This window comes from Ammodytes marinus (assembly GCF_949987685.1).
Source record: "Ammodytes marinus genome assembly, chromosome: 8".
Classification (NCBI taxonomy): domain Eukaryota; kingdom Metazoa; phylum Chordata; class Actinopteri; order Uranoscopiformes; family Ammodytidae; genus Ammodytes; species Ammodytes marinus.
The window spans coordinates 5,408,851-5,423,850 of record NC_137212.1 but is presented as its reverse complement, the minus strand read 5'-3'; the positions used below and the strand labels follow the sequence as shown (position 1 = coordinate 5,423,850).

The window sequence follows — 15,000 nt, the reverse complement described above, 5'->3', positions numbered from 1 at the left end:
GACACAAAAGGTGCAACTTGACAGAAGGGTTAACTATGATGACCCCTGCAGTAGGAAAGCAGTAAAAAAAAAAAAAAAATAGGTTTCTCTACTGCAGGTCCCTTTTGTGAGTGAAATTAGTTCTGAAGTCCACACCAGCTTGTTATCATCCTCCTTGCCTTTGCTCAGTCAGCGTCACTGGCACGAAGGATGCGCTGAGCGGCGCAGTTTCTACTGAAGATCCACTAACATCCACCTCGCTCCTACACTGAGGCACAAAGCAGTTTTCCCGCATCCACATGTTCTACAGATCCACTAGCCGCCATCGCTCACGCCGTTTTGATTGCCGCTAACGTGCCACAATCTGATAACACGTACGGTGATGCCGTATAGCTTGATGCTGCCTCTGTAGATTCGCTGACAGGTTAAACTGAGGGGAGAGCTAAACCGGGGAATCCGTGTGTGTGAGAGAGAGTGTGTGTGTGTGTGTTAACGACGTGACCTTTGACTGGCAGCAGCGAATGACAAATCAAAGGTCGGTGTCTGTGTTCGAGGCGCATCTCCCGCACGGCACGAGAAGACAGCGCTCCGGTGAGGATGGTAGAAAGCGCTCCTCTGGAAGGTAAATCATTGCTTTTTTCTGTTTTTGCTGCTCATCTGACGTAGTAGGCTATTATAGACTATAATGCATGAGACGTGTTGTATTGGCACGGTCTTAATTTCACACACGCGCACACTTAGCCAACACACATCTCCCAACCACGCAGTGAGAGAGGGAGGAGAGAGAGAGAGAGAGCATCACGATTTGTGTGTGTGTGTGTGTGTGTGTGTGTGTGTGTGTGTGTGTCTGTGTGTGTGATTGTTACATAATAAAAGGCTACCTCTGGAAATGCACCCTTCCCTCCCCCCACCATATCGACTGGGGATTTTCTGCTCGCTTGACAGACAGCTTAATTATGATCAACATCAATTTGCTCCACGGAGGATATTCTATTCTACGTTTGTTCTGCCTTTTGAAATGATCCCAAATCCCCAAATCCTAAACCTGTCCTCGGGGCCTCTAGCTGATGCGCACGCGAGCATCACCAATGACATCATGTGGGTTGTTTTTGTTGAGCAGGTGTAGCCTTTTCCCATGACACTATCGCCTATGTGTAATGAGACGTTGCATCTTCCCTCTGTGAGAATTGCTGCTTTTTCAATTGCGATAAAACGGCATCCCCCCCATGACTGGAATGAATGAACCGTGTGGAGGCTGCCACAGCTGTTTTTTATTTATTTATTTTTGCTGTCAGCTGATGCTTTTGGTAACGGCCTTTAAGGACACCATTTAAAGGAACCCTGCACCCTGTCTGCACTTCGATGTATTATTCTAAGATGTCAACACTGTATGCTCGGTGTTCAATTGCGTTTTTGGACGTGACTGATCGTCTCCATCATTATCAGTATTATTATCATTATTATCAGGCTGTAGATCAAGAGGATAGCAGCTCCAGCGTCACGTGACGTCAGAGCCGGCGTCACGCACGTCAGGTCACGTGAGCAGCTTAACACAGATGCAGCAGCTTGGTCGGTGTGTGGTGTCATGTTCAGATCATCAGCCACTGAGTCACCGTCTGCTGCCTTGTTCGCTGCCCAATGCGGAATAGAGCAGTCAGTGGCAATAGGCCTATACTACCACAGAATGCTCGTTATAACCCTTACAGGTCAATTGCACATTCAAGCGGTTACTTTATCAATAGTATAAAAGCATTAGCATCCACATATGCCTAGGCCTAGTATGAGTACACCCTTAAAGTACTCCCTATGTAGAATGGCCCCAGAATAATCATAGTGTTGGATCCTAACTGTTGAAGCATCATTGTATAAAGGAAAATGGAATAGGCTACTCATGTCAAGTGTTAGTAGGCCTACCTCCAAACTGAACATTAGTGCAATATTTTAGCAAATGTACTAAGTCACTCTCCAATAGCCACTGCTTTTATGATAACCCTCTCCGATTTCAAGATAATCATAAAAAAAAATGGTCGGATATATTTTTTTGTCAAAATGTTACTCATGTAGCAACAAGATAGAAACAATAAACAACGCATATTTGGAATGTGGATTACATGTTTTTGACTTACACTGTGTCTTTAAAACACAGATCTTTCTATTTGTGATACTTGTGTTCGTGGTGCATTTAAATGTGCATGGGAATTCAACCTTTTTTAATGGTTATAGTGAGCGAGAGAAACAGTTTAGTGATTCTGTGTCGTGCCCGGCGCTTTAACTGGATTGTTTTCAGTCCCTAAAGTAGGCCGCCTGCTTGCCCAGTTGGAGAGGAAACCAGGGCAGCATGGAGAGGCCTTTGTTTTTCCATTAAGACTCAAACAGTATGCTAGGCAGCCGATGCGTATCTAGTATGATTCTGTTTTTTTTTTTACATAACAAGATTCTTGGAAATACAGGGTCTAGATAGAAAGTCCACTACACGATATGTCAAGTGAGTTCCTTAGCTGATCTAGCAAATTCCTGGATTCCGCTTTAACTTTTATGTGGAGAATTATTAATCCTCAATCTATCTTCCTTGAGAAAGACAGTAAAGAAAAAGAAAACTATAAAACTATACTATAAAAGTAGTAACACGGCTATACTGTTGGACTTAGAAGGCCATAGTCAGTGTCAGGTTACGGCGAGGTCATAAAACAGTTTGCATGGCACTTAGCATTGTATTTGAAAGGCTTTTCAGGAAGTCATCAACAGAGCACCAATAGGTTTTAAGCTATAGGGTCCATAATGCCTTATAGGTTGTTAATATGTGTATGCTACGGTGGCCCTGAGAGATCACAGCACTGCAACTTAAGAAAACACATATAAATAGACTTAAAGGAAAGCTTCACCCGTATGGAACCGGCGTTCTATCATTATAAAATCACTATTCTAATATAATTAATTGGGTTTTCCTTCCCTCAGTCTTCCCTCAGTCTTCCCTTGGCCCAGCTGTCCTGTTAATCCTAACCCGACATTTTTACTATTGTGACGTCACACTAGTAATAGATGTTTCTGTCCATGAAAACCCCCCAATAATATAGTATTTTTTTTCATCTCTATCTTGATTTATTGCCGAGCTCGTACAGTAATTACTGCACCTGCCTTGCTGTATCCTAAACAGTGCCCACTCATGAGAAACACAGAGGGCTTAATACAGTACTGGGTCAGTCAGGCCCGGTTAGGCACGGGACAGGAAGCTCCGGCCCAACAATAGAGCGGCAGCCCTCTGCGTCCGGGTATCAATCCGTTCCCCTCTGTTTGGACATTCCGTTCCCGCTGTGCTTTGAGGCTTGTAGCTTTGAGCTCCCGTCAACTCGCCCCAAAAAGACTTTCCCAGGCCCACCATGTCCTCTATTCAGAACCATGCAACGCTTCTGTTGCCAAGGGGATAAGGCCAAAGAAGGAAGCATGCCTTCATTGGTCAGGGTTTTTTTTAACTGCATGGATCTCTAGAATGATTAGATGGAGAAAAAAAATAGTAAAAAGTTAATAATTTTGAATTGAATTGAATTGAAAATGTTTTTTATTTCGAACAAGTAAAATAAAAATAACAATAAGCAATAATAAACAATCAAATACATGAAACAAGTGGACAGTTACAATAAAGTAATATTTACTGTATATACAATGAATACCAAAAAAAACTGTCTTACACTTTGCTTTACCTGTTCGAAAAGGGGTGAGAAGAAGAACACTTATTTAATCTCACCCCTTCTCCCTAATCTATTGATCTATAATGAGTATAAGCTTCCTTATTACTGATATAATAATCAGATCAATTGCATCACGCAGGGGGGTATTAACACCTGCCAAGGCCAAGGAAGGAAGCATGATTTCATTGGTCAGGGTTTTTTGAACTGCATGGATCAGAATGATTAGACAAAATTATATATATATTTAGTCAAAAGTGAAGAATTTGGAGATGAAAATAAAAATCTGCTGGGTTTCAATTGCATCACAAAGGGGGATATTAACCCCCGAAGGTTTGGTATTAGTGGAGTATAGAGGCTGAGAAAGCTCCCTGTGGCGCAGACTGAGTTTCCTCTTTCTGACAAAGCATGGTGCTGTTGTCTTGCCAGTTGCCAGCTGACTACACAAGACTCCTCTTGTTTTCAGCTGCTGTTATGACAGGGCCAGGGATCCTCGTTCATGTTCAGCACAGAACTCAAAAGAGAAATTTAAAAGGTGCACTATGCAGTTTCAGGGGAAGTAGAGAGCCTGCAGTTAGTTTACAAGTTTCTCTACATGTAATTCTTAGTATAGAATACTGTTTTGATGCACATGGAACCAAACATGGCAGTCCACCTAATTTAAGGCATGCTTATATTGGTAGCATCACTATGATATTACCATAATAGTTACGTAGGTACCATGAAGATTTACTAGGCCTATATGAAAATGTCCTGATATGATCATCTTTATTGCCCCAGCCTCACACAATAAATAGGCCTAAATAGACATAAACATGCTACAAATAGGCTACAAGAGATGTCATGATAATAAAGTGTAGGGTTATTGATAAACTAGTCATGCAGGAGTATTCTTAAGCACAACTGATCACAGTAGTAGGTTTAGGCTATATGAATGATAGATGCAGCATGAGATTATTGCGTATTGGGGTGGACTTCCCCCGTCACTCAGTCGGTGGCACTACAGCGACAGTAGAGGCGGAATCAACCGCAGCAGCGTCGTAGTAAAAATGCGGCGCTGCTGAGAAAAGACGAGAGGAGGCGATAGACAGCGAGAGAGAGAGAGAGAGAGAGAGAGAGAGAGAGAGAGAGAGAGAGAGAGAGAGAGAGAGAGAGCGAGAGAGAGAGAGAGAGAGAGAGGGAGAGAGATACACAGAGAGAGGGAGAGAGAGAGAGAGGGGGGAGTGAGAGAGAGAGAGCAATCTGGCAGAATAGGCCTATTTCTTCCCTCAGAAAGCAGAGGAGACCGGTCGTCCTCTCCTCCACGGACATGTGGTGCACCGAGCGACAGAATAAGTAGCACAGGCGGCTCTTGCTCTAGCGGCAACGCGGCGAAGCTTACTCCTTTACCACGTCTTTTGGATCTCCTTTTGTCTATATTGTGTTGAGCTTTTATCGGTGTTAGCGCGCGCGTGTGTGTGTGTGTATGTGCTCGTGTGCCTGTGTGTGTGCGTCCTTTCGGTTATGAGCTTGCTGGGGGCCTACAAGAAAAAGACCAGTTACGATGGCTATGAATCTTTGCAGTTGGTCGATAGCGGCGGAGAAGGCTTCAGCATCGGCAGAGGGAGCGGAACCAGTAGCGGTGGAAGCAGTAGCGGCACACTCTCAGGATCCATAGCGGCAAACCTCGCACCGAAGGCCGGCCAGCTGAGAGAGGAAGACTGCAGCACCATGGACAGCTCAGGTAAGAGGAGAGGGAGGGAGGGAGTGTTTATATGCCGCCTCAAGCGACTGGCTAATGGGATGGCGAGAGTAGGGTAGGGTAGGGTATGTTACGCTGTAGTGGAGGGCAGGGTGCTTGAGTGAATGTATTATGACTTTAGCTTAAAACATGTATTATAACTTGGCCTTTAATACAATGCCAAACAATAGCGAAAGTGTGCAACCATGCTATGTACCTCATGGAAACTGGCTAATGGGATGGCGAGAATAGGGTAGCAATAGCATAGGGTCTGTTTGTGTAGGCTAAGGTGCTAGAGTGAATATGTAAATTGTGACTTAACACTGTTTTAAGGTGGCCTATAACACAATGCTAAACAATAATAGGGAAAGTGTGTCTATGTTATGCACCTCATGGAAATCCCCTCATGGGCTAGTATGGCTCCCACACATCCCACACCCCACCTAAATGGTTAATACTAACTCTGGGATAGTGTATGCAGAAAAGATGGCAAGGAAAGGCAAGTTTATTTATATAGCACAGGTTTATAGCCTAGCACACATCTGACACAAGTTTATTCTAAGTGCTTTACAGAGGCATACAAAAAACAAGACATAAGTAGGAGTAAATATTGAAAATGCATTAAAGCAAAACGTGCAAAAAGTGATAGCAGGCTGACTAATTGTTCAATTGAAAATAAATGGTATTACAATGACGGGAAGGCAAACAGAAAAGCATTAAAAGACATGTTTAGGTGCCATTAGTTTTAGTGTAAAATCATCTGCATTATGTGTGAGGTGCTGATGAGTCCTTATATGGACAAATGAATACTATTGCATACTAATACACTTCAGACTATATGCCTATACCTAAAGGTTTGCTTTAAAGGTGTTACGTCTTTAAAGATGTTCGCAGATTCACCAAAGGCTATTTTATATAATTTAAAATATATTTTGAATTTGCATTATATCGAACCTCCTATGGTGAACTTTTAAATGTTTATGAAACAGTCTTAATTTTTCCTCTGATGATCATACATGACCTGTAACAGCAAACAAGACCATCAGTGAAAATAATGTTTTTTTTATTATTTTGGCCTAGTAATGTCTTTGCTTGGGTACGATTTCTCGAAAGCTTAGACAAAACAGAGGTTGCGTTCCGAATCGCATACTCTTTCTTTTTTCTATTCTACAAACTACATCCGACGATAAAAAGAATCTAGTTAGGATGCAGTAGGCATACTATTGGGACATACTTTTCTCTCTTATTTCATCATAACATTGCGCCTTGATCTTGCCTCTTGCTTTTATATCCGTCGCATCCCCGTTTGTTTTCATATGGAGGCTTCGTCGATGTTACGTCACTTCACGTGCGCACTGGATTGTGGGTCAGAATCGCCCAAATAGGATGCACTTTTCAACACTAACAATCTTGGCCGCATGAAGTAGGACATCCGGGTACTTCTAACCATCCTAAATCTGGCCACAAGAATCGGGACATCCTAAATCTTTTTTCTACATACTATATAGTAGAAAGTATGCGATTCGGAACGCAACCAGAGTTACAGCAGGCAGACCGGAACATTCTGTGTTTATGAACGCTACTAAATCAAAGTTTACTTTGCTTCACAATTGACATATTACCATTATTAATTTGACATAGTCACATATAAATACATTACCTCATGGCCATGCATCCTGCCGTCTCTCTTTCACTCACTTCCTAAACAAACGCACGCACAGCAGGCACGTGCTTTGGCGCTGGTGATGTCAAAACACTACTGCTTTTGTCCAAAGATGCGAACAACTAAAACAGAAAGCTCCTCGAAAGCTACTTTAAAGCACACATAAGCACATAACACTGTATTCTAGTGTCCGTAATATATTTAATTTTAAGTACACTAACACATTTTTCAGCCATTTTTCCGTACCATGATAACCCCATTATACAGTATATTCTCTAACCTATTCAATATGGTCTTTAAACTAACAGTTATCTCATATTTCATTGCTCGCCATGTATGATGGATTTTAAGCCTATTGTATCTATTTTAACTAAAAAACAAGATCATTATAGGCGCATTCTATAATCCATCAGTTTATCGTTGATCTGACAGGAATCCCCGACACGCGCCATTGAATTCAGACTTAATCGCTTTTTTGTTCCGACACTTCATCTTCACTGACATCAATTCTGCCGTCTGTAAAAGAGCCTCTTGAGATGAATAAAGTTCTATGATCATTTTAACTATTATAAAAGGACTATAGACCAATAGGATTACTACCATTAAAACTGTCACTGCTTACATTGTGTTGGAGTTACAGTTATCTTAGTATTTGCAATAAATTAATGCTGATAGGAAGTCTCTTGCTTTTAAGTTTTAAGGAGAGACAGTGCACGGGAGTTGGGTCAACATTTTAACTTATGGATATCATCATGAAACGGCAAGCTGATCACTTTTTGGTATTGCAATATTTTAAGATTTTTTTAATTAATTATGCAAATTTGGCTATATCTTACTATGAGTACTGATTATGGAAAGTTTGTTTGATGTAATAATAATAATAATAATAATAATAATAATAATAATAATTATTATTATTATTATTATGATTATTATTATTATTATTATACATTTTATTTGTAATGCACTTTATATTGCTAGAATCTCAAAGTGCTAACAGAGAAATAAAAGAAAAAGAAAAAATTACGAGAATAAAAACATTTAAAACAATTAGGGGAACCTCAAAGTTGAAGAAGTTGAGATTGAGTATTAGAAAAAGACTAATGTTTAGATATAGTGCTCGAAAAAACTATATTTGTGCCTGCAGGCTCTAACCTTACAGTTAAAGTGTGTTTAGCCTGGCCCTGTGTTTACCTCACTGCAGTGCTCTGTGGAGTCAGTCGGCCTATAGAGATGGAGATAGTGTGAAACAAAGGAAGCTGGATGAGGGGGAGGGGGAGGATCAATGAGGAAATTGGGTTTGGGGCTGGGTGAATGGGAGGGTGTGTGAGGGGTGTGCTCTGGTGTCAGGTGTCTGTCTGGCCTGCTAGGCTTTACTCATTGTCTTATTACAAGGTTCAGTGATTTTGGAGAACGCTTGTTGTCAAAATCAGGGAATATCTCCTCACGATCCACTACATGTCAGTACTGTGTCTGCACTTCAAACAATCTGGTGTTAATACACATCCTAGGCTCTGTAAACCTAGTATGGATTGTCTTTTTACAAGGTGCAGTCAGAGATTTTGAACAACGCTTGTTGTCAAAATCACTTTTTTGTCAAAATCAGTGAATATCTCCTCATGATCCGCTTCATGCATGTACTGTGTACTGTATGTGCTTAAAACAAAAATCTGGTGTTAAAACACAGACTAGCCTCTGTAAACTAGGAAACAAATGATATGTAAACAAAGGGTGGCCACCATAACATGCTAGTTTACTCACCCTAGGCTGTGTATTGACACTGGATTACTTTTCCAGCACACACACAGTACGGACAGGTAGCGGATGGTGAGCAGATAGGCCTGTTCACTGATTTTGACCAAAACAAGTGATTTTGACAAAAAGTATTCTCCAGAAATGCTGACTCAACCTTTAGTGTGTGTGTGTGTGTGTGTGTGTGTGTGTGTGTGTTTGTGTGTGTGTGTGTGTGTGTGTGTGTGTGTGTGTGTGTGTGTGTGTGTGTGTGTGTGTGTGTGTGTGTGTGCGTGCGTGTGTGTGTTTGTCAGTGTATCTGTGCGTCCCATTCACACACAGCCGGATATTGAGGTGTTGAAAGTCGGCACTCTAGAAGGAGGGACAGCCACTCATTCAATGCGCATTGAGCGTGTTTCCACCTGTAGTTAGCGCGATCGGATCCTAAAAACCACATATTAATGCCAGGTGGAAACAGGGTCTCAGATAGACCATTGATGCCGAGGGCTCTGTGGCTCTGTTGATGTGAGTGGCTGCTGTATTAGGCCTAGTACCTGCCTGTATCAAAGCCTCCCTTTGGTGTCTGTATTAGCAGTGTGTGTCACTGTAACTGACTCCCTGGGCTGCACACTCACACAGCCATCTGGCCACATACATATAAAAACTAACATTGAAAACATGACGATAATGACAGTTGAAAATGGCTGTATAGGAGAAATATAAAGAAGACTCAACAGACAAGGTTCAGTAAAATAAATAAACACCTATGTACAAATAATAATATTGGAATATGAAACACTAAAAGTAACAAAGCAACCAGAGAAGAATTTCAGACCATTACACAAATGTTTGTATCATATTGATGCGACATGCTTTTTAACAGCCTGTCACTCATAGCAGTGGGATACTCCTCTGGTTAAGCTGCATAGTAGATGATTAATCATACACTGTTCGTCTCATCAGCAGCGTCTATAATTAAGCAGATTACAGAGTCTGGGTTTAGGCCACAGTCAGCCAGGTCCGGCACACAACACACAACACATAACAAGGTAGCATCGCCACGACCCAGTATAGGTATCTGTGTGTTTTTTAAATTGAATTTTTCAACTTTTTTTTTTAATATTATTATATTATAATAACCATACATAGCCTATAAAACATGGACGACAGCAACATGAACAATAAAAAGGGGCCACATCACTAAAAAATATGTTGTACAGTATTGTATCCATTGTCTTGGATTGCTCAAAGCTTAACCTGATCATGTAGTGCCCTTTACTTCTTCACTAAAGTTAGTTTATTTCTTCCATTTACTTGAGAATATCGCTCCTCTGTATCTCAGACAGAACGTATTTTTTTTTTTTCCCATTGCATTGATCTGTTTGACTACTCTAAGTCCATCCATTGTTTTAGGTTAAGAGTGTCCGGTTCATACCAGTTCTTAGTGATGGTTTTCTCACAAGCCATCAACAATATTTTACATAGGTACCAATCTTTTTCAGAAATTACATCTTTAAAAAAAAAATTAGACATTATTTTTCCCCAGTGTTGTTGCTTGACTGTTGTTGCTATGCGTCCATGTGTGCCATTCACACCAGAGGCCGGATATTAATGGAGAAAGGTTTGGGACTGTGGGAGGAATGAGACATTCAGACAGCCCACTGATCCCCCTCGGGACATAGGGAACTGTCTTCCTCTCTCTCTCTCTCTCTCCTCTCTCTCTCTCTCTCTCTCTCTCTCTATGTAGCTCTCTCTCTTCCCCCCTCTCTCCCTCTTCCCCTCCTCTCTCTCTCTCTCTCTCTCTCTCTCCCCCCTCTTCCCCCCCTCTCTCTATTGGCCGACTGTGAAAGCGATACGGGGGCATTTGGGAATATGGATGGAGGGGCTAGTAAGCTAGCGGCCTGGTCTTGTTTTCAGGAAACACCTCTCTCCCTCTCCTTCTCTATCCCTCTCTCTTTCTCTCTCTTTCTCTATCTATCTCTCTCTCTCTTTCTCTCTCTCTCCCCCTCTCTCTCCCTCTCCCTCCATCTCTCTGTCTTTCTCTCTCTCTCTCACCCCCTCTCTCTCCCTCTCCCCCCCATCTCTCTGTCTCTCTCTCTCTCCCCCTCTCTCTCTTTCTCTCTTTCCCCCTCTGTCTCTCTCTCTCCCTCTCTCTCTCCCTCTCTCTCCCTCGTCTTGTTTTCAAGGAACAGCTCTCCCTGATTTCTTTGAAGCACGTTTCATCATCAAAGCACGTTCTAATTTGTGCTGTTTTATGTTGTAGTTTGTTTTCAGATTAGATGCCACAATGTTATCATCTTGCTGCGAAAGTAATCTACCCTCGGGCCCAAATAAATACGTTACCTTCCCTCCCCTTCCCTTTTAAAGATGCCTTTTTATTTGTATCTAAACATGAGTGGCAGAATCAGGTTGAGCTCACACACTAATATTGATTTCAAGGCAGAGCAGGATCAAGGTTTTTTTTCTCCCATAATAGGCCTACATCCTGTCTCATCAGCTTGGCAAATTTGCATAGTAAGTACAGGAATAAGTGTGTGTGTGTGTGTGTGTGTGTGTGTGTGTGTGTGTGTGTGTGGTTAAAAATAAACTCAAACTAAGGGGCTACGACAACACGAAACGGTGCATATGCACTATATCATTTACATGAAAACAGCAAACGCAGGCATGAAACCGCAAGTTTCTGAGATCAACTCCCAGGGAGGATTTTTTGGAAAACACAACGGTTTTGGTTTCTTGTAAACACCGAAACCAGTTTCCCTGGTAACGCTGACGTCACGGCTCCACTTCACGTATGCGTAGTCTATAACATTTGCTGTCAAAATTCCCACACGCGAGTTATAAAGTTAGAAGACAACATAACATGAAAGGTGTCTCCGCGGCACCATCACTGTGATCAGCGGAGAGTGTCGTGCAGGGCTCAAATATAACACTCGCCAATTTAGTCTAAGCGATTAGTAAGTTATTGAGACCACCCGCCACTTTGTCTGGGGAAAGATTTGTGCTCTGCCGGTTTTTCTAGCAAAATAAACGTGTGTAGCTTCTATATGCCAGGGACACGGCTCTCTCTACATTAAAAAACACTATCCATAGTTCAGCGTGCAGCGGTTAAGTTAAGATAAGAAAGATAAGATAAGAAAAACTTTATTGTCTGTCACAATTGACAGAAATTCATCTTTGACAGGGCAGGTTCAATGTACACAAAATAAATAAATACATACAAAACAGAGAGTCCCAAACAATGACAATAAATAAATACCAACAAATGCAAGCAGTGCAAAGGGGTGACTGAGTGGAGTGAGATATGTTGCCTATTTGTGACTGTTCAGTGTGGTGATGGCAGTGGGGATAAAAGATTTTTTGTAGGTGTTTTTCCGTGCCAACGGGACCCTGTAGCGTCGACCTGATGGCAGTAAATCAAAGGATTGGTGGAGGGGGTGGGTGGGGTCCTGTGTGATTGTATTAGCTTTCCTGAGTACTGACCGGGTGTACAGTTGTGGTAGGGGGGTTTGGGGAGAGCCAATTATTTTGCCAGCCTGATTTACTATACGTGCCAGTTTTGTTTTGTGCTTGACGGTGAGGGTGTTGTACCAGGCTGAGATATTGAAAGTGAGTATGGATTCAATGAGTGAGCAGTAAACCACAGTTAAAATGTCCTTGCTGACATTAAAAACTCTGAGCTTCCTCAGCAGGTGGAGGCGCTGCTGGGCCTTCCTGTATACAGAGTCAGCATGCTGTGAGAAGGACAGTGATGTGTCCAGCTCTGTACCAAGGTATTTAAAAACCTCAACCTGTTCAACTGGCTGACCGTAGATGCTGAGTGGTTGAAACATTTCCTGTGAGCTCCGTGTTCCCCTGCTCCGACAGCAAAGCTCCTTTGTTTTGTCAATGTTTAGTTCCAGCGATATTTCCTGGAAACTTGTGGCCAAGGTGTTCACTGTCTGATGGTAGTCGGACAGTGCTCTTATGTCCGTCAAATGGGCTACCAAGGCCATGTCGTCTGCATACTTTAAAAGAGTCATTCCTTCTCCACTGCACGAGATGTTGTTGGTGTAGACAGAGAAGAGAATGGGGGATAAAACACAGCCTTGGGGGAGGCCAGTATTTAAAACCATTTTGCTGGATTTAAAACCATTCACCTGCACTTGTTGTGGCCTGTTCTGTAGAAAACCTTTAATCCATAAAATCAGTGTGGGGTGGACCTGAAGCTCCACTAGAAAGTGCAGCAGTGTGAATATGTGTACAGTATTAAAAGCAGAGGAGAAGTCCATAAATAAAATCCTTGTGTGGGGGTGTGATGAGTCCAGCTGTCGGGTCACAGTATCCAAAAGGGTCAGAGTTGCATCTTCCACTCCTCGTTTAGCCTTATAGGCAAACTGGAGTGGGTCCAGTCTTCCTGCTACCATGCTGGAGAGAAGGTCACCTACAACTCTTTCCATACATTTGCACAGTACCGATGTCAGGGCAACTGGCCTAAAATCCTTTGGGTCCTTGGCATGTGTCTTTTTGGGAATAGGAATGATGGTGGTTTCCTTCCACTGGTGGGGAACAAAGCTTATATCCAGAAGGCTCTGAAAGAGCTTGGTGAAGACTCCACTTAGCTGAGTGGAGCAGGCCTTAAGCACTCTGCCTCTGAGCCTGTCAGGGCCAGGGGCTTTGTGTGGGTTCACTCGGCTCAGAACAGAGGCCACCAGCTCCTCATCTATGATGACAGCCTGGTGGGATGGACTGGGGCTGGGGAGGGTCCAGCTTGTTGGTGTACTGCTGCTGTTGAAGTTACTGTTCAACAAAAGGAGCATTAAGGCTACGGCTTCACAGTAAAAGCATTTCACTGGCTAAACATTAATAGCATTTCACTGGACAAACGTGAGTCGACTTTTATTTTGAAGTACGCCTAACAGGAAAGTAGCCGCTCACAAAGCCCCTTCACTATCAGCATGTCTTCTGTTTTCACGAGTTCAATGCGGTGAAATAAGAGGACAGAAAGCTTGTAATTTACAATACTTGTAACCCCAAGCATACACCAACCGCTTTATGAACGTTAGTGGCATTAATTTTCGGTTACAGTAAGGTTTTATGCATCAAATTGTACCGGAAGAGCTATCTACTAGGCTAAGTGTCACCGCTGACTATTGGCTTGGCATGCCTACTACAGCGATTTCGTCCCGTTTCCTCTGAAAACATGTACGAGTGAATATTTCAAATAAATTGTGTCTGAACGTTTTTTTTTTTAAACCAAAAACGTGTAAAGTGCCCCTCAGTATTGAAGTGACATTGTCGTTTGAATTATGCGACATCAGTTTGTAAACGCTGCCATACTGAGAAATACAGAGAGGGTTTTGTGGTGCTTTTAGGCTTAATCAATTTTGTGTCAACTCATTTGGCAATGGCTTGAATGTAACCGTTATTCATCATTTACATGAAAAAAGTTACACACTATAGCTTTAAGGGCGATGGACTAAGTTCCATTTGAGTTTTGGAAACGTCAGGATATTTTATGCGACATTCTACTTGCAGGAGCTTTATTCTTCAGAAGAAAAAATAAATCCCTGTCACACAGTTTCAGGCCGAGATGAGAAGTCTAAATTTAGTGAAGAAGGGAGGATGAGGACAGGGTGTGAGACAGAGAGAGAGAGAGAGAGAGAGAGAGAGAGAGAGAGAGAAATGGAAATAACAACTAACAATGTTCGTGTAGGAGTTAGAGGGGAGAGAAAACATAGTTAAAAGCAGCTACTGTTTCACGATTCATCCGGAAACGTTGTGTTACCCTGCAGCATTTTTCTTTCCCTAGGCACATTTCCTTAGAGACAGTGTTAGTCGTGTCTATGTGAGTATGAGCCTAAAGTGTGAAAGTCTGCTGTCGAAATCAATAAAGAGTGTGCTGCTCAACACAAATGTTATCTAGCAATGGAAATAACTGGCAATTCTCAAGAGGCATTTGAAAAAAAACTTGGCGATTACAGTAAGAGTGATAACATCGGTACGGTATGTAAGGAGATATTAAGAATCGTGTGGACGTGAACCGGATAACCCCACGTAAAAAACCGGATTTATTTGGTTATTTTAATAGTTTAGTATCTGTCGAATGTGTCAGCACTGTAAAAGATACATTTCAAGTGATGCTACTGTGGTCGCTAATGCTGGATATATGAAGGGGAGAGAGAGAGATGGGGAGAGATGGAGAGAGAGATGGAGAGAGAGAGAGAGAGAGAGAGATAGAGAGGGAG

At 42.2% G+C, this 15,000-nt stretch overlaps 1 protein-coding gene across 1 annotated transcript in view; it reads left to right on the top strand.

The window, feature by feature from the left end:
• Positions 1 to 5,165: 5,165 nt before the first annotated feature.
• Positions 5,166 to 15,000, top strand: part of dnajc6 (DnaJ (Hsp40) homolog, subfamily C, member 6) — a gene marked incomplete at both ends in the record, with an annotated part of 49,378 nt that continues 39,543 nt past the window's right edge. Inside the window, one exon of the mRNA XM_080033205.1 lies at positions 5,166 to 5,385. Coding sequence (XP_079889331.1) covers positions 5,166 to 5,385 — 220 coding nt within the window. The remainder of the gene's footprint in view (positions 5,386 to 15,000) is intronic.